Source organism: Balearica regulorum, chromosome 3, assembly GCF_011004875.1.
Source record: "Balearica regulorum gibbericeps isolate bBalReg1 chromosome 3, bBalReg1.pri, whole genome shotgun sequence".
Taxonomy (NCBI): Eukaryota; Metazoa; Chordata; class Aves; order Gruiformes; family Gruidae; genus Balearica; species Balearica regulorum.
The window spans coordinates 65,017,945-65,041,022 of NC_046186.1; the positions used below are offsets into that span (position 1 = coordinate 65,017,945).

The 23,078-nt window shown below is 40.9% G+C and overlaps 1 protein-coding gene across 10 annotated transcripts in view; it reads left to right on the plus strand.

Annotated features, from left to right (window-relative positions):
* The window catches only part of ARFGEF3 (ARFGEF family member 3), a 101,159-nt gene extending 80,905 nt beyond the window's left edge, over positions 1 to 20,254 (plus strand). For 9 of the 10 annotated variants that reach the window (XM_075748234.1, XM_075748235.1, XM_075748237.1 and 6 more), the window contains 9 exons: positions 475 to 619; positions 3,308 to 3,436; positions 3,968 to 4,144; positions 4,729 to 4,843; positions 5,550 to 5,652; positions 6,277 to 6,408; positions 7,336 to 7,466; positions 11,075 to 12,305; positions 13,063 to 20,254. In XM_075748234.1, coding sequence (XP_075604349.1) covers positions 475 to 619; positions 3,308 to 3,436; positions 3,968 to 4,144; positions 4,729 to 4,843; positions 5,550 to 5,652; positions 6,277 to 6,408; positions 7,336 to 7,466; positions 11,075 to 12,305; positions 13,063 to 13,254 — 2,355 coding nt within the window. In that variant the 3' untranslated portion in view covers positions 13,255 to 20,254. Of the gene's footprint in view, positions 1 to 474; positions 620 to 3,307; positions 3,437 to 3,967; positions 4,145 to 4,728; positions 4,844 to 5,549; positions 5,653 to 6,276; positions 6,409 to 7,335; positions 7,467 to 8,398; positions 8,680 to 11,074; positions 12,306 to 13,062 lie in introns of those variants that run through there. The other variant, XR_012834548.1, reaches the window with a different exon arrangement.
* Positions 20,255 to 23,078: the final 2,824 nt, after the last annotated feature.

Below are 23,078 nucleotides of genomic sequence, written 5' to 3' on the forward strand. Positions count from 1 at the left end.
TAATGGACAGCCCAGGCAGTGAAGCTCTGAAGTAAACCTGTACAGGTGCTTTTATCAGTATTCACTTAGTCCTTCAGAGCTCAAAAATATTCTGTGTACAGCTAATGGAGCTTCTTCAGTCATAGGTGCAATCAGTAAGTAGTAGCATTTGTCTTGCGCAAATGAGGAGGGAGCAAACTCCCTTCCCAAAAATGTGCTGTTTAAATTGTATTTCTCCCTCTCTTATCCCCTCCCTCTCTCGCCCCGACTACTTACTTGTCACTGAACAGAAGACTTCTGGCCTGTAGTTGTGTTTTTCATTTACACTATTGCTGGATGAACAATGCAGATGCTGACATTATGCAGCTTTCATACCTTTTATTTTAGTTCACATACCTGTGTTGTGATAGCTTTTACAAACTTTCCCGTATATATTTATCTTTTCTTCTCTTTTTTTCCCCTCTCTCTCTCTCTCTCTCTCCTCCCCCCTCCCAGTTGTTAGCCAAAATCTATAAAATGCCCTTGAAACCCATCTTCCTCAGTGGCCGGCTGGTTAACTTGCCCCGAAGAGTGCAGGAACAGTCAGCCAGCAGTGAGGATGGTATTGAGTGCATCCTTTCTGACTTTGACGATGACACTGGTAAGTGCATTGAAAGCAGTAAATGCGGAATTAATCACTTGCTTCTTCCACATGTCACTGTAAATTTTGCCAACTGCTGAAAGCAAAAAGGAGAGGAAAAACGTCATAGTTTATTGTCTCCCTGTTCGTTACATACACACGTGTGCCCACACAGAGCTTGGAAGTTCAGGTCACATCACCTTCTTTATGTTAAAAGATACATCTCATATGTGAGAAAAATACAACCCCTCTCTTGGGACAATATAATAATATTTTAATTAGCAATATTTTAATTATCCTGATATTTGTAATACAACCAGTATGTATTCCTGAGACCTAACACAAAAATACTTTCTAGACCACAGCTGAAGTAAAGGAGTGAAAGCCTTTTAAGTTTGGTATTAGCAGGCCTGCCTTTAACAGAAAAAAATATCAGTGTTGAGTTAGAGTTTAGAAAGATAAAGAATGCTTGTTTAAACATATTTCCAAACTTATGTCCTGTGGTCTATTGAACATAACAGTGTATTTCTAAAGTCCATAAAAAGCACTATGACCTCCAGAAAAACAAGCAGCATTTGTCTCCTGATTATTTGTATGGCTTATATGAGTTGTGGATTAATCAGGTGTTTGATGAACTAGATCTGTGTGGAGCCAAGCGGTAGAGGAATGCAGCCTTACTGCTTTGGGACTCGTGACAGCCCTTCGAAGCAGTACAGTCACTTTTGAATATCTGAACAATTGAGCTGTTCTAACCTGGCTTCCTCTGTGAAGAGCCAGATCCAACCAGGCAGAAAGCAGGCTGATCCCAATGCATTTCATTCACATGCCTCACCAGAATGACTCTTGGTACCTACTTTTATCTAGGGTCTTTCACCACATGGACTGTCCTGTTCCACTGCTACCCTGGATAAAGGAGAGAAAAGTTGCTCTCTGAAAAAAGCAAACCACAAGTCCTAGGTTTTTTTAAAAAAAAACAACCCAAAACCAACACTTTATTTTCTTCTTTCTATGTTTTTTGTGGGTTCTTTTTTATCTCTCTGGAAATTTTAGGATGTTCACCTGGGATGTGGGACACCCAAGTCACTGAAGTCCCTGCTTTGAGTCAGGCTTGGGACGTGACCTGGGGTTTCCCCACCTTAGGTGAGCGCCACTTGCCTGCTGCTCTGAAGTGGCTCCGCCTGTCAGTGTCTTGCTCGCTGTGAATAGAAATGCCACCCTGCAGGAAAGAAACCTTTTAATCTGGTTCTCGTCAGAGCTAAGTGCTGAAACTTTCACCCAGTTTTTATTTAGCTGGTAACATTATTAGAACACTGCTAGACAAACTGACTTCACAAAGATGGAAGACAGTGCTTCACCTGGCACTCCAGTGCTGAAAGTCAGCACAAGATGGTGCAAAATGTTTTAGCCTACTTTGCCATATGGTGGTGTAGTATATTTTCATCGTGTATTTGATTCCATGCTAAACTCTTCAAGAGGGTGTTTCTAAAAGATACTCAGTTCTCCCAGATTTGAAGATACCTAAATTTCGTGCTGATTTGTGCCATTTCCTTAGCTAGAAACATCATACATCATTAAAGTCTATATCACTTCAAACAATGTCACCATACATACTGCCCTGTGGAAGTGGTGTGAATAAATAAATGATCAACACAGTTACTAAGTAATGATTTCGCTGTGTTTTTCTTGATTCTCCAGAAGACTCTTGCAGTCAGCAAACTCAGTGCATCTTAAACAAAGCTCCCTTGCAGCCTTTTTTATTGCTTTTGGAACATAATTAGCCAGCAGGCATCATGCAGACCCAGATTAAATCAGTATGGCTACCAGTGGCAGAGAAGAAGGGCTTATTAGTGAACCAAAGTAAAACTCATTTTAGCCTAATAAACCCATAGCCTTTTAAAGAGATGACTCAAGGATAACGCTGTGCATTGCAGAAGCATTGTGAGTGTAATATGCAAGATCCTTCTAGTCATTGATAATATCATGGGGAACTAGCAAGTACTTAAATGATCTGTGAAAAATTAAAGGGCAGCAATTCTTAACCATCTTCAAAATTGTACTGAAAACTAGTTGTAACCCATAATCTTTTAGGGATACATATTTTCTAATGATATGAATTCACAGTACTACCTGTATCCTAACTGCTGTTTTGATAGTTGTCCAGCTCTGCCATATCCACGTTTAATACTCTTCTACGTGTGACCTTTTAACATCTAAAGATGACCTGTGAGGCAATTTGATGATACTTCATGAGGCATTATTACTGTTCAGTTCTGGGTACCAAACAGAGACAGTTAAATTATGGCTAGTCACCTTAGGAGGCTTACTTAAAAGCATAACTTAGATGGGTACAAACCATTCTGGGCAGCATTTGCAATGGTAGTGAGATGTGTAAAACATCCCATTAAAACAAATTTTAAAAAGAAGGTTAGAGAGACTGAACTAGTGGGAGTAGTAAACTAAGAAAGAAGACAAGAACAAGATGCACATGGAGAAGGAAGGATGGGGCAAAACACAAAGTTAATAAAATGGAAGATAAAGGAGACCATTTAAAAATTGATACTGCCTACAACAGTTCAGTGAATGTGCAAGAACGCGTGATCCTTAAGTTAGTTAATTTCTTAGCCTCTATCACATCTTGAGGGCAAGTTTCACCTTTGGTCAATGCAGTAGCTCGCTCATAGCTTTTAATTTTTGTTTCCTTACTTATAGGCCTTATCAATGTCTGGATTATTCTGCTGGAAGAATTAACAACTGCAATATCCAACTGTCCCCGCCAGCACCAGCCTCCAACTTTGGACCTACTCTTTGAATTGCTGAGGGACGTTGCCAAGACACCTGGTAATGAAAGGGCTTAATAAAACGTGAGCTAGTAGAGCCCTGACCCGAACCTCTTAGAATCCTAAACCACTTCTGTAAAGTGTGTTACTCATGCTAGAGCTGCACAGAGACATTCTCAAGTAGAAAGGAATTTTCTCAGAATATGATCTGTTGTTCCGTTAGTGCATTGTTCTACATTGACAAAAGTATGTTAAACATACTCTTACATTTATTGCACAAATAAAGAGGTGCGGTACTTTATCAATGTCCTAGCCACAGAAAACATTTGTCTGGTATCTAGGAAATGGAAAAAAAAGTATGTAGTCCTGTAGACCTGCTGGGAAATACAGCAGGTAAACAGTTGGCTAAATGTTCATATACTACCTCACAGCTAGATTCAAAACTGCTTACCCCTCTCATCCCACAAAAAAAGTTTCAGAACATGCTTTCTTTAGCATCACCCAGCCTCAAACTTGGAACAACTTAGCAAATTTACTGTGCGTGTAGGCATTGTAAGCAAAAATATATAACCATCGTTGTGTTTATTTTAAGGCCCAGGATTTGGCATTTATGCAGTTGTACATCTTCTTCTTCCCACGATGTCTCTTTGGCTCCATCGCAGCCATGGCGATCATTCTTACTGGGATGTGGCATCTGCTAATTTCAAGCATGCCATTGGCCTTTCCTGTGAACTCGTAGTGGAGCACATTCAAAATTTTATACACTCAGGTATGTCATTGCACCGTCACGTCTACTGACAGTCATCAGTGGCCTGTTACTGAATAGCTACTTGGGGAGATAGTTTCATTGCTTTTTTGTTACTCAAAAATAAAATAAAAGGAAGAGAGTTGAAAATTTCTGGTTTTTTGGGGTTGGGAGTTTTTTTCTTTCTTTATACGGTTTAGAATTATGGAAAAAATTAACTTGTAAGGGACCTAGGGAAGTTATTTAGTCCAGCCTCTGCTCAGATCAGGTCTATCTTCAAAATTAAATCATCACAGTCTACTTTGTACTTTCCAAAAGAAAATACTAAGACTTGGATTATAAAGAACTACAATGTTCAGAAACAGGATCTGACAGAATTTCTCCAGTACCACTTAAGCCCAGACATTTTATATTATTAACATCAAAAGGACTGTTCTTATTTCGGTTTGATGTGATGCATGTTTCAAAATTGAATGCTAGTGATAGCTGCATAAAAAGATTTCGTTTTGCAAAGTCTCTGAATAGCAGTAAGTGTAGGAAGACTGTTTATCTCTAATTATAATGAAAAGGCAATGATGTTAAAACCAGTCCATGTCTTTTCCTTATAGATATTGGTTACGAAAATATGATCAATACTATGCTGAAAGATCTTTTCAAGTTGCTGGTAGCCTGTGTAGCAGAACCAACAGAAATTATTTCCAGAGTTGGCTGCTCTTGTATCAGGTAACACAGTCTATTCACTCTGTTAGCATATTAAAAAAAAAAAAAATTTTTCTTTATAGAATCATAGAATGGTTTGGGTTGGAAGGGACCTTAAAGATCATCTACTTCCAGCCCTCTTTATGCCTTTGAAGAACTTGTGGACTGATTAAATTGGCTAACATCTCAAAAGTAGTCTACTATGTATCTTTCTCTTGTTATTTGAAAAATAAATATTAGACTTACTAACCTTTTCTTGCTGTTTTCTGTCTGCTTCAGAACCTGTGATTTTAGGCATGGCTATGCATATCATTCCCATAAAAAGCACTGTACATTACTTATATGTGATTAGTCAATAATCAACCCTTAGGAAAAATAATCAAGGGTCTTTCTGTTGGAATTCACAGGTCTTTAGAGGTAATTAATACCTTTCAAAGTCTTCAGGTTATTACAGTCATAATCAAAACAAGCACTGCATTATATACGTAACACAATGCGTGATTCTTGTCCTGGCAAGATGACTACTTAAAGAGGAAAAGCACGGGGATGGGGAGAAGTCAAAAACTACAGTGTAATTACAAAAATAGGTCAGGGTAACAACTGAGGAGATTGGATATCATTAGCTAGCTCCTGAGTAGGCCTTTTGTTTTGTTTTCAACCTCCTCCCGTTACAAGTAAGAATTGTCTAGTTCCTTCTTGAACATGGTAATGTTTTACTGTGTCCTTGCAGGTATGTGTTAGTGACAGCAGGGCCTGTTTTTACTGAAGAGATGTGGAGACTTGCATGTTGTGCCTTGCAGGATGCGTTCTCTGCCACTCTGGAGCCAGTAAAGGTAAACTGCCTTTTTGCTGTCAATCAAAATGTAACCACACTAGTTATAGACTCACTAACTTTTGACAGGTTGCTTTTTCTGTTTCAGAAAAGTTTTTGGGTACAGAGCCAAGAAAAGAAGTGTAAGGATTATGTGGCAGCTTTTGTTTTGTCAGTTTACTTACAGTGCAAGGTGTTGGATCAACAATGGAGATTGAAATCAGTTTTTCTAAACATGCAGACAACACTTGTCACTAATAGTCCAGACTTATTTGAAATTGCCCTGCCAGTATGAAATCAGAAGAGTTTAGCAGGTGAAAACTTACCTTTTGATCTATTTCTTCCTCTGGATCGGCTAAAACTAGACAGAAGACAAAGTTGCTTACTTGATCCTGTAGCTTCATGCTCCATATAGGTTATTTCTTAACTCACTATCTTTCTTGTAACAAAAAAATCCTCATCACAGGCCAGACTACGTAAGAAGTTGTAATGCCTTTGCATCAAATGCTAAATAGCAGGTGACCAGCTGATGGTAATGGGACAGATCACTCTGAATATTGTATTACATATGAACAGGCTGGACAGCGCTACAGCCACTGACTTCATTTAACGCACAGTGAAAGTCTGTTGTTGTGTCTCTCTGTAGAACCTGTTGGGCTATTTCCACAGTGGTTCTGAAAGCTTTAGTGGAGATGCCTGCGAAGTGAAGGTGGCAGCCCCCTCCCTCTCACCAAGTGCTGAAGCTGAATACTGGAGAATCAGAGCCATGGCACAACAGGTACTAACTGACATTTCAAGGGAAGTCAGAGAACCTTTGAAACTTGGGGCTTTTCTTTACAAAAGTACATCTTTACCTCCACCTTCCTCACAAACCCTATGGGAAAGACTTCTTCATCACCAGACTAATGTTTATTTATCTAACAGTAGTATTGAGAAAAGTAATAAAAACTAGAAAAAAACCCTCTTAAAATTGTCCCCCTCTAGGTAGGAATTAGGAATGCCTAGGCTGGGGGAAGGTGCATAGGTACTGAGGAGGATCGACGATGAGCCTATTGTGTAATGGATCTTTAAAAAGGCAACCCTAGGATACATCAGTGGAAATGTTTCTGACAGAGAAAAGGAAATAGTAGTGGCACTATGAATTCTCATCTAGAATGTCATATACATTTTTAATTACTCTAAGTTAAAGAATGATAATTTCAAAGGGCAAAAAATGCACTAGAAGAGAGACTGAGAAGAAATTAGAAAAACAAGATTTGTTCAACCTATCAAAGCAAAGTTTGAAGAAGAATGTGGATTTTTTTTCTCTATAAATACCTGGATATAGATTTCAAATAAGAAGAAGAGTAACTGAGAACTAGAAGATAATGCTGACATTTAACAAGTGATTTAAAACTCACCACTAACTCCTAATCAGCAGAGCAAGGTTGGAGACAACCTTGTCAGGGTTGAGAAGAAAAGAGAAAGATGTCTGTCCTGTGCTCTGCTGGGTGTCTGGAGGTGGCCCATGGCCCTGAGGCTCTTTTACCAAAGCAGCATGCTCCAGGGAAGGTCTGCCTGGGGGGATAACTTGCATTCTCTCCATCACTGTAAAATAAGTCATCGTAACAGATCTTTCACAATGCAGAAAATCCTATTCTTGGCTCCCTTAAGGACCCAGTGCAAGTGCTAAACTGATTGTTTTATGTAACTTGTTGTTTTCTAGGTCTTCATGCTGGAGACTCAGTGCTCCCCAAAGACCCCTAGCAACAAGGAAGGGTTTGAACATGCCCAGTCGTGCGTGCTCATCATTGACCTGCCACCAGATAAAAAACCAAATGGGCATACCCAGAGAAGGTAAAATATCTTCTCAGGAAAATACTGTGTCAAATACTTTAAAAGCAAGATAAAAATATTGCAGACTGGCAGAGATGTGAACAGAGCCTGGCAAACCATGCCTCTCGATAGGTCTCATCAAAAAAATGAAATACACTGATCAAATAAAAAATAGATTTTATGACACAGGAAACAATAATTTACCACTGTCTGCTCTCCAAATGTTCCCATGTTCATACACTGGTGAGCAGGCACGTGCAAGAGCTGTTACAGTTATAGACAAACCTGTGTCAGGGTCCCTAGTAAGGGCCCTTTGTAAGCTAAATAAGGAAAATGTTTCTAATAGATAGTAAAAATTGGTAGGTTAGAAATACCTGAAGGATACATAAGGTCGCACAAAGCCTTCAAGTAGAGGAAATGCAGATTATATTAAGTAAAGAATTCTCATAGGAAATACTAGGAAAATCTTTCCAATACTAAGATTCTCTACTGTAAGAAGTAGAGTTAAAAAGTATCAGTTTGAAAAAGCTTTGGAAGTACTGTTATGTTTGTAATGATACCTACCAAATGAAATAATGTCTGCTTCTGCAATGGTCTTTTAAATTCAGTTTTACTGAATTAAGAAGGTAGAAAAAGTTAATGGATCAACTGGAGCAGTATAAGTTGAAGAAACCACATCCAAAGCTGCAAAACTGTCAACATACTGATATAGGGAACATTGGTTTTGCTTGGCACTTTATTTTTGTGGAAGTCCTTCTATATGTTACCATCTCAGAAACTCATGCATTTGCATGACAATCTGATCCTGTCAAAGAATATTTCTTTTTGCTTGCACTTGGTTGTTTGAACAACTGCTGTAACATCACTAGGGCCAAGAATTAGAATTCTGCATTCAGGGTTTGTGTTTGTATTGCAAGGTATGTAATACATGCCATGAAATTGTCTTTTACTAGATACCAAACTTGCTTCTGTACCACTTCAGGCCTTCTCATTCAAAACTAAACAATTGCTTGCAACAGGGAGCCAGAATGTGATGGTCCTTCTTTGGATGGACAGGAAGAGAGACCGTGCAAGATGTCTCTATTCTTAGGCAGCTGTACAGAAGTTCCCCCCAAGAGCAGGTGCTCTGTTGCCTCACCTTCAGAGAACAGGGCCCTGCGCAGAGACGAAGAAAGGTTGAGATCACAGTCTAAACCCTTCCTTCGTGGTGGGAAAATATCTGCTTTATCCAAAGGTTTGCAGATCATTCTTTTTTGTTATCATGAATGCAAAGCAAAAGACTGGAGTTCTTCCCTCTCGTGGCACATAAGGCCATGCAATCTAACAGGCTGCGTTCGTAAAGGTAGCGTGGGTATTGCTTGTCTTTAAACAAATAAATAAATTAAGCTTGCAATTAATACAAACTCTGAATGCTCTCACACTGTGCTTTGTCTAAACAACTGCAGAAAGTGTATATGCCAATAGGCAAATGTTATCCCAGCAACGCTCCTTTTTCACCAAAACAGGGCTCAAAAGTTGACTGTGCCACTGTTTTTCAGATTATTTGCTACAGCAGTGCAATAATGTGCCAGTCTTGCGTGCTAGTAACTGTGGCCTTTCAAAAGTTGTACTTTAACCTTAGTGGGGTTTCTCTTCTCCCTTCTTGCTTTTGTTTCCTTAATGCTGCATCGTTTCACAGGAAGCTGGGGTAAGGGAGCTTTTCTTCTTTCTAAAAAGTAATAATATATTTCAGTTTGAAACTTTGGGCAGAATAAGGAAATACTGTCCTTAACCAGCTTTGGCATTGTGTGTTTTTCAGCTATAGTTCCGAACTAGTTTCTTCTGGAATTGAGCAGTACTTTAAACTGTCCTTGTAAATTGCCTTTTTGGCTATTACAAAGCAAGCAGATCTCTTTCATTCTGATCCTGCTTTTGGAACAGGATTAGTCTCTTGAAATCAATGCAAGCACTCATTTAACTTTATATGTGCTCTTAAAAGCTTTTCTGAGTCAGAGTCTGTAATGATTTTTACAGCAGAAAACTACTTCCCCACAAAGAGCTCCAATATATGTATTAATCATCAAGATTTTAGCACTGTCAGATAATAAGACTAAGTCTTCCTGGCATATCAGCACTGACAGCTGTGTCATGGTAAGCGACCTAACATGGGTAAATTAACCTCAGAAGCAGAGTTTTGACCTTTTTTTTTTAATATTGCATTCTCAAACCTGAGTTATGATGTGATTTCTCAAAAAAATAGACTTTTTTTTTTGTATTTTGAAAACACTTTTGAAAGTTGTTTAATGAAACAACTTTCAATTTTTTGACTGCAATTTTTTTGCAACAAAAAAATGAAAGTTTGACAACTAAACATCTCATGTTGCATGAAGATTTAGTTTAACTTAGACCTAAAACTTCAGTATTGCAAGCAAACTGAAAAATCTCTTCCTCACTTGATAGCAATGCTAACTAAAATGTGACCCATCATACTTCCCTAAGTCAAAACAAGTATTACCATGTGTACCAGAGCATCAGCTCCATTTAAAACATCACTGCTGTAATCTTATGCAAAGACTTTTTTAAAATGCCTGAAGATGGGTTTCAAAGTTTATAATTTTAAATCTATGACATGCCAAACAACAATCTTGTCCCCCCTTTCTTCCTAGCCTCCCTTGCCTGTAAGCCTCTCAATGTTATTTACTGGTGAATGACCTGAAAAATTTGGTTGGGGGAATCTGGCATTCCTGGGTTCCCTGTGCAATTCAAAAAAAACCAGTGAGATGTAGAACAACTCACAGCATTTCTCTAACAGGAGCGCAGCTAAGAATCACCCAGTATTATATGTGAGAAACAGGATTAGGAATAGGTATTTCCATGCTAGGCTCTCAGTGTTCAAGTTGAAGTCTTAAGAGCAAACAATGATATGTGCTTTCAGCAAGACTTAAGCTTCTTTGCATGCTCCATTGCACTGCTGATGTTTCTGTAAATATTTTTTTGTTGGTTGGTTGGCTCTTTGCTTTGTTTTTAAGAAGTACTCCTGGCATTAGTGGAAACGGAAACAGAGTAGTAAACTAGTTTTGGCCTCAATTTGTCATGTCAAAGTTAAGGTTGGCTGTAATGCTGGTGGAGGAATTTTAAGGATGTTTCAATTTAGCCAAAGTTCAGCAACCAAAATAGAAAATATAGTCAGGGACCTATGGCAGAAGTGCTGCATAACTTGTGTGTTAACAAATTCTTTATAGCAGGCTGAAATATTAAGAGTACTTGCAGCTGCCTTGACATCAAAACACAGCATATTTAATCCTGCAGTGTTAGACATCTCTGTAGAAAAGGACAAAAATTATAATAGAGCTTTGTTTTAATTACCTCTGCACAAGTGCCATTAGTGTGCTTGCTGTGGACAGTTATTTTCTTAACCAATGTAAGCGTCTTCCCTTCTAGGAAAGTATTTGAAAGAGTAGTTGAAAGACCATTCTCGACAACTTTATCTTCTTCCACTTTTTTGTAACAAGGCTGTGAAACTTTGGCCTTTCATTTGCAGCTTTCATGTTTGATTCTAAGATATGAAGTATACCTGTACTTCTAGTAAAAGCACAATGTACCATTTAAATTTTTTTTTTTTTTTTCCTTCCTGTGCTTGGTTTACCAAGTATTCCTTTCAGGACAATAGTGGTGAGCTTGCTGTCCCACCAAGTACTGCTCCAGAATTTATATGACATCTTACTGGAAGAATTTGTGAAAGGCCCTTCTAACTTGGAGGAGAAAATGACAGTACAAGTACCAGAAAACAAGTTGGCTGGTTTTCTCAGGTACATCTCCATGCAAAACCTGGCTGTCATCTTTGACTTGCTGCTGGACTCCTATAGAACAGCCAGAGAGTTTGACACCAGACCTGGGTTGAAGTGTTTGCTGAAAAAAGTGTCAGGTATTAGTGGAGCTGCCAACTTGTATCGCCAGTCAGCAATGAGCTTCAACATCTACTTCCATGCTTTGGTTTGTGCAATCTTGACAAACCAGGAGAACATCACTGCAGAGCAAGTGAAAAAGATCCTCTTTGAAGATGATGAGAGAAGTACTGACTCCTCACAGCAGTGTTCTTCGGAAGATGAAGACATTTTTGAAGAAACTGCCCAGGTCAGTCCCCCACGAGGGAAGGAGAAGAGACAGTGGAGGGCTCGAATACCATCTCTGAGTGTACAGCCAGTCAGCAATGCAGACTGGGGATGGCTAATCAAGCGGCTTCATAAGCTCTGTATGGAACTGTGCAACAACTATATCCAGATGCATCTGGACCTGGAGAATAATGTAGAGGAGCCTCCGGTGTTCAAAGGTGACTCTTTCTTCATTTTACCGTCCTTTCACTCAGAAACCTCCACCCCATCGACTGGAGGGCAATCTGGGAAGGACACACCATCAGAAGATGACCGGAGTCAAATCAGGGACCAACTGGGAGACAGCCTGACACCCCGAGGAGGGAGTGGAGAAATGTTGCTGCTACCCCCACCCCTAAGTCCTAAACCAGAGAAAAAAGAGCAAACCAGGAAAAAAGAATGGTGGGAGAGTGCTGGCAACAAGATCTACACCATAGCCACTGACAAAACTATCTCCAAGCTTATGACGGAGTACAAGAAAAGAAAGCAGCAACAGGCCATGACCTCTTTCACCAAAGAGATCAAAGTGGAAAAGAAAGGGGAGCTCCTTGGTTCAAGAGGGCCAGACTCACCTATACTCCAGCGGCCACAACATCTTATAGATCAAGGTCAAATGAGGCATTCATTCAGTGCTGGTCCAGAGATCCTGAGACAAGAGAAGAGACCACGCTCAGGATCCACAGTCAGCTCCCTGAATATATCTGTAAGGGATGCTGAGGCCCAGATACAGGTAGGACATACTTGTAGAATGCTAACAAGAATAGCAATAATTAAAAAGATATCTATAAATAATTTTTTCTATTACTTTTATTCTATTGATTATAATCTCTTCATTAAATGTCTTCATTATATAAAGAAGTCATCATGATGAGGACTGAATGTTTCAGCAGCTGGCACTGATAAAAACCTGATTCTGTCCTATCAAAAGAAGATCAGTCTTCAGGGAAGTATTATCATCAGGCATATTTGTAGCACAGCTTTCAAGAGTGCTTCTGTGACTGGGGCCAAATTTGCACTTAGTCCTAACAACTGACAATGAACTCATTGCTTACCGCTAAGGGCTCTAGCCCACTTAAGTATAAAAGCATTGTGACAAGCAGCATGACATTTTCAAAAGCCTTAAGAAGGCTTTTTTGTTAATTCCACAGCAGAAATAGCGGGCTCTGTTGCTAAACAGAAACTTGCTGCTTATATGTCCAAATGAATAAATCAGCGAAAGCAACAAACTTGAAAGTCTTTGTTCACTGTGGGATGAAATATAAGGTGATGAAGGGTGAGCGTGATAGCTGCAATACAAAGTCAAACTACGTATTACAGTACTGAATGTGGATTAGGAAGACACAGGGAATATTAAATGAATATGCTGGCATTACTCAGTCGTCTTCACGAGTCTGCAACTATCAGACACCTTTTTTTCTGCTTCAACTAGTGGTCTCATCTATGTAGAAGGGTCTTCTAAAGAGTCTTTTTTTGTATCCACTTTGTAGGCATGGACCAATATGGTGCTGACAGTTCTCAACCAGATTCAGGCCCTGCCAGACCAAACTTTCACAGCCCTGCAACCAGCGGTGTTCCCCTGTATCAGCCAGCTGACTTGCCACGTGACAGATATCCGTGTCCGCCAGGCAGTACGGGAATGGCTGGGAAGAGTGGGCCGAGTTTACGATATCATCATTTAAACCTAGCTGTGCTCTGTTGCAAAGGGGAGAAGACATCCAAGGTATACAGCAAAGAAGTATCTGGGGTTCATTAATTGCCTATTTGTTGGTGATAAATTAAGAAACAATGAACTTGTCGATGTATGTCCTCTGTCCAGTTGAGACTGCATGTCCCTCCCTCACACTAGCAAGGAGGCAAAACGAGTGTGTCCAGTGGGGTCTGGAGTGGCCTCAGAATCTAGAAACTGCCAGTAAATCAGGCTGGTACCTAAAGGGGTTATACATTTCAGTAGCCTTCCTTTTAATTCAAATTTGCAACAATGGGAGCCACATGAAACTGCAGCTGGACTTCCACACTTGGCAATTAGCTGTGAACACAAACTCTCACCTGGATGTCAAACTGGCCCAGTAAGCCCATGTAAATTGAAAAAAATAAATAAAAGTCAGGAAAATGGTGGGGCTATAGGACAGGTAAAAAGGTGACACTTGTTTAGGGTAACTTTTTTCCCTTCTGAAATTAGCATGAGAGAGGAAAGCCAAATAAAGATTATTATAGTAACTATATGCCTCACTCACTAGAGAAAGTGGAAATTTATTTTGCTCTGGGAAGAGCCTTTGAAGTCTGGTCACATTTGGGTAGCTAATAAGTGACTATGAAAGTATCCCAGGTCTAAAACTGGTGAACCAAGCACAGACTATTCATCCTTTCATTGCTCTTGTGGAATACTGCTTGAAGAGAAATGGCACTGTCAAGCTGCCCTCTCTACATCACTACCCTGGCTGCTTCTTCAGCTATGCCTACAGCTCATCATTTTCCCATGCGTCTAATTCCCCCCAAGGGCAACAGGGAAGTTTGTTTTGCTGCTTCCAGTGAAGCTGAGGGGAAGACCCACCACAGAGCAAATACCAGCATGTGCCAATATCCAGCATTCAACTAAACAGTAGTGATAAAGTGTTTCAGTTTAAGCAACACTGCAGCTAAGTTAGTTTATGCTTCTACTGGAAACTTATACTTTGCTTACATAGAGCTGCTATAGCCAGGAACACCCTTATCACCTATGTTAAACTCAGCCTAGCACTCCACATTGGGCTAAATCAAGATGGAAAATAGTCTGAAAAGAAGGTATCTTTCCTGCTTCTCTCCCTTTTCTTGTCTGCTGCTGTAAATAAACAGAAGGGGACAGATCCTCCTGGAGGTACACCCCCTCTATGCAGCACTCATAGGGACTACTACAATTTGCTGATATTATTAAGGGGGAGGAGAAGGGGTAAGGATTGTCAAATACATATGTGATGCTGTGCACACTAGACACAGCAAAGGGTTACCAAAGCCCCTGGGACATTCCATCTTATATTCCCATACTACATAATTTGTTGACTAGAAGGTGAAATAATTTGTGGAAAAATAAGTTGATTTTAATCTTGGGTCACCCCTCAGTGATGTTCTCCCAAGGCTTTTAAAATGTGCACACCAACTAAATATACAGCTTCAGTCCCTGCTCCAAAGAATCCTCGAAATAGCATCTCTTTATATCAGGCCTGGGTTTTGCACAACTATGCTTTTAGCATCTTAAACCTAGAAAAACAGAGGAAGCCAGGAGACTCCACTGAACAGCCATTGCCCAAGCTGATGGGTTCACAAAGAGTCTGCCACTATCCTCCTGCCTTTTCCCTCCATTGCCCACTTGCTTCCCATTTGTCACCTGCTAGACTTGTGCAGGGAATGTTTATCCTGTAACTTTCTGTAATATCAATCACACTGTTTCTTTCTTTCAAAACTTTCCTTTGCTAAATTATTTCAAGGACATAAAAATTCCTTTAAAAACAACCTTCTTACCATCTACATTGACTTTATAAATGAGTAATTTAACAGTTTTATCAATTGTCAATTTTCCCCCCACTAGTTTTTGTACTTTCTTAGGGACAGGTGAGATTAGCCCTTGGTATATGGGAGGGTATCGGCATGGTTTGATTTCTGTTGCCGTGTCTTTCTTACACATCTTTAGGCAGAGTAAAAGAGTGGTTATGTTTTTGTTAAAGTTTGTTAAACACCCACCTCTGCTGTTTTTCACTATACCTGCATTGAACAGATGCAGATCCTTGCTATACTAATCTAAAACTGAAGCAAATCCCTAAATTATGTTGAAGTAAAATTGATAGCAGTACCAATGGAATCACCCAGGACTCCAGAAGAGGGCCTGGTATCTAGGAAACAGTGTGGTTATGCATTGTGGTTGCGATACAAAAATCCCTCTAAAACATGAAGAACAGCTCTAGAAGTGACAGTACCACCACGCCCCTCAAGTTCATGACCAAAGCATAGCCTAGCTTTATTTGATTAGCCACCATCTTGACCCAAAAATATAATTTCATTTCAACTTTTTACACTACAGCTACCATACTGGAAACAAGTAGGAGTAAATTTGCTCTTTTGCTGTTGCCCTACCTTGAACTTTGCCCTCCAAATTATGCACTAAGTGCCCATTGTCACCCTCAGTGCCTCTGCTCATTAACACCCCTCCATAAGAGGTCATGAGTAACTTTTTGAGTGATTCCAGAAATGTAATTTAAAAGGATTGGGATGGGAGTGAAGGAATCATGAAGGCAGCAGGCTTTACATATAAGCAAAGTTTAGCATGTGCTGCTATTCTTTTCCTTGTATATAAAATGGTAAGCAGGTGAGGAGAGCAGCCCATCGCTACTTCAGGAACCATTAATCTGACATGCAGAAGCTTTCTGATGCACCTCCAAAATAGAACTAAATAAAAAAATGGAGTTAGTTCATCAGATTCTCAGCTTTTTTTTTTTTTTTTTTTGCTAGTTTAGCCACAGACATCAGCAAGCCCCAAAGAAGTACAGCCCAAAATGTGTGAAGTCACCATTTCATAGACCTATGCAGGCTGTTTCATGCATACTTTGGGCTTAAGGCTGTCAGCCTGCTACTTTCAGGCCTGACAGAGCTTTTAGCCCAAATGAGGAATCTGCCAGAACATCCCAGGAGAAGGTTACTGGCACCAGCCTGTCCAGAGCTTCAGAAGGGGACTCCCCAACTCTGAACACCCCAATCACATCCAGTTGTACCATACTACAGCAGCTTTTCTGCTTTCCACTTGTGAGTGGAGAAGCCGGTCAGTAGCACAGCATAGCCCTTGTATCCACATGTGTAAGTCTTTCTCATGTAACCCATTCAAATCCTAATGTAAAGCCCTGTGACATAAGACATCAGCTAACAGCAGCATATTACTAGCTTTACTGTTGAATCAGAACATTTGAGCCTTGAAAAACCACTCTGTATTATAGCCTGAGCTTGCTCTTTCTCGTTGCTCTGGTTAATGACCACATCCTTCTCTTTTCTCACAGTTACTTTTTTTTTGTCACATAAATTTCTATAGAAGTTGGGTTTGATTTTTATGGAACTGACCACTTATTTTTAAAAATGACTAGCCAGTAGTTTTTATTTAACTGAACTGCCTAAAAAAAGAAAAAAAAAAAATATTTGGCATCCTTCTCAGGTACCAGAGCTGCACCTCTGCTGCCTTTGCTTAGTCCCCACCACCCCCCCCACCGCCCTCCTCAGGGCTACCAGAGCAATCAGAGGCAACAACATCTTGCTTTAAAATCTTACAGTCAGGCATGAACAGAGAAGGTTGCTGTTGGCCAGCATCAACTACCTTTACTCACGTGGAACAGCTCATCACCATACAAATATTTAAAGCGGAAAAAACCAGCATACTCATGAGGGAGGTATTACTCTTCTTGTTTAACAGGACCAGGGTCTGACCCTAATTGATCCAGTTTCAGGCCATTGCATACGCTTGCACTTTATTCTGTAGCGTGAATATATGTAGATATACGATATGATTGATGTGTTTATGTGTGAATTCCTGTAGCTCCAGTCTACTCTGAGTGTTCTGCATAATTACAGAGCGCTATCCACATTAGTAGTATGTTTCTGATGCTTTCTGAATATTTGTGTGACATCAGCAATGGTTAATGCAGTTGTTCTGGCAACTTCCCCACAGTAGTCCTTTCTGAGCATTCAGCAGCCATAGAATTACCACCACTATCCCTTGGTTAACTTGCTTTCACATCTTTAAGATGTTAAGGTACCGATTTAATACTCTCCTAGGAATAAACACTCACTTCAGAATAACTGACTCAATTCAGCATCTAGAAAGAATTATGAGGAAAAGATGTACATAGACCTGGGCAAAACTCTCCTTGTAAAACTCCAAGCATGGGCAACACAGCTTTTGCCTCACAGATAAAAAATTCACATCCTCTGGACTATAGCTGGCTCATGTCAAAGCCGAGCAGAGTTTACACCTGTGACTTGTAAGGTACTTTGCCTTTCAATTTGAGCTTCAAGTTTTGTTTAAAACCTAAACTTTACTGTAAAATTCACTGACAAATCCTCACCTGCCAAAGATATAACCCCCACCTTTAAATTCCTTGTGTTACCAGATGTAATCTCCATCTGCACGTGATACAGTAGCATCTCAGTGTTGGTGTCTCCACTGCAGCGCTGGGCACAGCACCAGTGTGAGACCAAGTGGCAAACAAGCTAGCAAGGAGAGAGGTCCAGCTCCGTGTGCTGCCTGCACTTTGTACCTCTCCCCACAGCTTAGGCCCACGCTCAGAGTGCCTAAGCTGTTGGAATCAATGCAAGGTACGTACCTGGATATCTTTAGTACTCAGGACTCAGTCCCTGGTTCCTTCAGTCCCTACATACAGGTTCACCAAGTTTTCAGGAAAGGGAAAGTCCTGCACAGTTCCTGATGTCACCCTCTCTGCTGCTGTCCTCTGTACACCTCCCGCTTGAAAAATCTACAAGAACCAGCACATATTCCCACACATCCCAGTGCCCCAAAACTAGAACCTTCACTTCTGCACAGATACAGTTTTATCATGTAGGAGGCTGACCACAGCAAGCCAAAGTAATTTATTTCTACCTAGCTGTTCTGTGTTAAAGCTTATTCAGAAATTGAGCACGTGGTTTGGCTATTTTTGCCTTTAGCAATCCATTCTAGAAATGCCATTACTCAGTTATAGATAACCTTTTTTTGGTGAACTAAAAACTAAGTCTTTCTTCCCTTGCCCTTGCTTTTGGGGGTGTGTGTGATAAGTTTATGTTTAAGGAAGCTATTTACTCATTACTCTGGTTGTAGTAATTTCTGGGAAGATCTATGTATAGTGCTAATTATGGCATATGACACAAAATACAGTTAGGTTTTTTTCCATTTCTGATCATTCCACAATTATTTGAAGAAATGATGCAATACCATCAATTAAAAAAAATATAGTTTCTCTTCTTTTTTAGTGTAAAAGGACCAAGTTACCATAGCACTGAAGCACAAATGTTGGATTTTATGCAATGTAGATAACAGCATCCGGCAGCTAGAGATCCCTCTTCACCAAACCTCCCTTTTTGAGTAGAGCTTCTATAGGGATACAACGTAAAGGTCGCTTAGCAGCCCTCACCAGCAACGCATCTGGGACTCCAGGATGTTGCACAGCTGCAAGGAAGAAGTCATAGCTCCTCTTTCTGTTGTTTCCACTAATCCCCCTCAGAACATTTATTTGTGACACTAAATGCATCATATCATACTAAACAAAGAGCTTTGGCCAAACATGGGGGGCTGGCTATTCAAAAAGAAAAAAATATAAAAGCATGTGGCATATGTGGCATAAGTACACATCAGTCTTTTCACTTAGTGCTCAGAGGTGTCCCAGCTAATAACTAAAAGCAGAGGGAAGAAGAAATGCCCTAATTCTGTGGATATTGGTGGAGCTACACTGTATGATCCTGGATTAATGCAATACCAAGCTTGCCTGTGGGACCAGATCCCTCAAATCCTCTTTATTTTTGGCAAATTTGCAAGTTGAGGTTTGCATAGTCTCCACTGCCACATTGAATCAGGGAACTGAGTTTATGGAGGGCATTTTTTTGTTAAGAAACATGGCAACAGCATCTATTTTGATCCTTTTACCCCAACTTCCCACTTTTCAAAAGGTAGTTTTGTACTTCCATACATTTCATCTAAATACCATGGCGCACCAGGGCCCCATTTGCTATCCGTGCATTCGGTTCATTGGGGCTGCAGTGAAGTGCCATGCTTCCACAAGAAGAAGTGAACTGAAACGAGAGAGCTGAGCTAGCGGGGAGGCACAGGCACGCAGGTTGAAGCAAGGGACAAGTATCACCCCCACAAGCAGGCTGTGGCTCCTCAGCCCCCAGCTCCACAGGGGAAAGCAGGATTCGATACCAAAGGGAGAACAGCCAGGAAGGGCAGAGCTCTGCGGTGACAGGGCGCTGTACTGCACCCTGTTTGCTGGGGCAGATGGGAGCAAGAGATTGAAAAGTATGCAATGACAGCAGCGAGCACCTTCTTTCCATTCCCCCCCCCCCTTCTCTCCCTTGCCCCTTTTTGTCATTATTTGTGAGACTGCAAGCACGCTTCCATGGGCCCTTCAACCAGAACTGAAAACTGAAAGCAAGCCAAAGGGAGTGGACACTCTATTTTGCCAAAGATCTAATCCTTTCCTGTTCAAAAATGAAAAATCAAATTTATTTCCGTGACAATGGCTGCCATAGGAACAATTTTACCACAAAACATGATTCCCAGGACATCATCTCTCTAGCTGTATATTCAGGAGGAGCCACTAATACTTTTTAAGAGACTGTAAATTGCCTTGTCAAGCAAGTGCTTACATTGGGTTTACCTTCTACTGAGTTCATACCTAGCTGCAATTCCCTGGTCTCATCCACGTTTCCGCCCTCTACCTTTCTGCTGCTCTTTAGACAAACACCTTCCCGTGTCCGCCGCGTCCTGTTGTGCTGCTAGCTTTGTTTGGTCCTTGGGTGTCCAGTGGTCAGGCAGTCACTGTCAGCTGGCTTGCAAATTGTATTTTGTGTATATTTTATTCTGACTGAATTCTGAAATGGAAATATTTTAAAACAAAAAATATAAACTATTTATGTTGCTTGTGTTGTAGAATAAAGAAGCAAATGCAAAATAAATTATGCTTTGATTTTGTCTAAAGAAAGTTATTTTACAGTTACTGATGAAGCAAAGGAGCAGAACTGAGAAGGGGCCTGAAATACCTGGTATGTACCAGCAGGGACTGCAGTTTTCAGAGATGACCTGGGGAATTTAGCCACCTTGAACTACTGGGCTTTTTTTGCTTGGAGCCAAGATCTGAACACTTTAAGCAATGAGCGCTACACCACTCCTAGCCAGAGTCTGGGCTTGCAGGGGTGGAGAAGGATGAAGCTACTGAGACAGCTAAAGGCGCAAGTAGACACTATGCAGAATTTTGAAGCATCTAAACAGGTGAAGCATTTCTCCCTCCGTTAAAATGAGGAAAATACTTTTGACTTTGATTTCATTAGAGATGGAATTGAAAAAAAACCAAAAAACAAACCAACACACAAACATGGCAGAAAAGACAATTACTTTCAGTCACCTAAATAACTTTGAAAATTGTCTTTAAAAGTAACCTTAGGGATTGAACTCTACAAATTCCATCACACACCGAACTAACCACTTTACTGCCAGTGAAATCCAGACAGTGCCTATCTCACCACCACCCCACCCCCAGGGTGAAAGCTGCTGCTTGTAAACACCTCCAGGGACAAGCAGCTATCGCAGGACAGGGTTCCTCGGAATGCTGCTTCACAGCCAAACTTTTGTTGGGTTTTTAAGCTAGGCATTCCCCAACCACACTCAGTTTAGCTAGCACTCAAAAAGTGTTCCAAATTTACAAGTGCATGCAAGCAGCATGGATGCTGCAATGTTTCATCCCTCTAAAAAGCTCGGCAAGTGCTCTCGCCTATCACCTAAATCCCTCTTTTGATTAAAGTTGGATCAATGATTGCTCCTGCTGGAGAAAAACCTTTCATTTAATGGAAATATTTAATGAAAACAGTAAACACCTTCACAACTGTCACACAGACTTTTATATGCCACCAGAATTTAGGTACAGAAGAAGAAAGCATTGACCAGTACCCTGTCAAGAGAATTGTCACGGAGCTCCCTGAAAGCAGGAGTGTTTCAGCGACAAGACATAGCAGCGTACAGTAACCTTTAGGGTACACCTCTGTGCGCTCAGGGGTGCTATCCGCAGCCCAAGGCCAAGCTTTGCACGTAACCTCAAGAGTGCAAGTGCAGCCAGGGTTCCCGCCTGGCCTCACTGGGGTCTCTGGGCATGGGCCCCACGCACTGAAGCAACGCAAGGGCTGGCCTTCAATGTCTGTTACACAACAGCCTCGTCAGCGTGAGTCTTTAGAGCAGGTTACAAAACAACTAAATGAGGTTGTGAGGCTTTAGTAATCTTACAGCACTTCTGGCAAAACAGAGTGTGTTAAATCCCAACAGTCGTGTCTAATTCCATTCCAGGAAACCACCTTTTGCTGCTCCACAAGGGTCATCTCGATCCCATTAGAAAGATTTTCATTTCCTCCTAAACAGCATTCATTAATGTCAAAGAGCAACTGGGTAAACACAGAAAGTACTGTTCCACTATTCCACTCACTCCTTACATGTACAAATTCCCAGCTGCCTTCTCACTTAACGGTGGGGTCAAGACTAGCACGCCTTCTGCTGCCACCAGTGTGAAAGGAGAAGGTCCACATGCGGTGGAAGTAGTGGACTTTCTCTGTAGTTATATAGAAGACACTTGGGCTTCTTCCTTCATTGAGGAACAAAGGGTTAAGGACACTTGCCAAAGAAACCAGCTGTCAACAAATACTTAAACAAAAATAAACAGCCACACCATTAATTCTCAAGTGTTGTCTCCCCTTCAGTGGGGTCACTGAATTCATACGCCAGATTCCAGAACAGGGTACAGGAGAGGCAGCGGACTTTTAATGCATTGCTTTGTAGACAAAATTTAACAGATTGCTTTTGGTTTTGTTAATTGATCAGCGATGAAAACTTCCCACAGAAGTTGTTACCAAACATACTTATCAGAAGAAAGTGATCGTGGTTCAAGTTTTGAAAGGCTGACTTTTAGGTCCAGGAAGGTCAGCTCTCTCAACTCTCTCTAGAGCCCTCTACAAGTCAGACCCCCCAGGAGGCTCAGAGGAGCAACACCACCCCCAAATCACACGAAACCACACATTCTCTCAGCAGCTTTGGTAAAGCTTTTCCTTCATCTGCCATTACAAGTGCCAAAGATTGGTGCATGGACATCAAGTTACCCTAGTCTCCCTCCATGATATACATTTATTTATAACAAATAAAACTTCAAAACTGATGCTTTTCACAATGTAGGTTTACCACTGGCTACATTGTATTAATCTCTGGTCAACTAGGAGTTCCTCTGATAGCAAGTCAAAGGTTTTTCCTAACTGCTATTTTTTGACAGGGTGCCACGAGAGTGCCCAGTATCACCACTACCATTTTACAGATGGGATGAACAACTGAGCAAGTACAAAATTTGTCCTTGACCTCAAAAGGGCCCAAAGTATCTACACCATATGCTCTGGACTCTTGCTTATCCCAGAGCTGTAGACCTGTGGGATAATCTGGCAAGGGGGGGGGGGGGGGGGGGGGGGGGGGGGGGGGGGGGGGGCGGGGGGAACCAAACCAACAACCTCAAAAAACCACCAAGAGCAAAGACAGTTTATGGGAGGGGTGATAGAAAGGCAAACCGGAGATACTAGCAGGTACTTCAGGTACAAGACTAAAGAGATGGGAAGCACACTTTGGACACAACAGCTAATGCACCATAGGGTTGCATAGGAGACCACTGGCACCTCCATACACGCAAACGCTCAGAAGGTACCACCATGGTAATAATGCGCCAATATTTTCAGCAATCCTGCTGGAAGCATGCTCTCT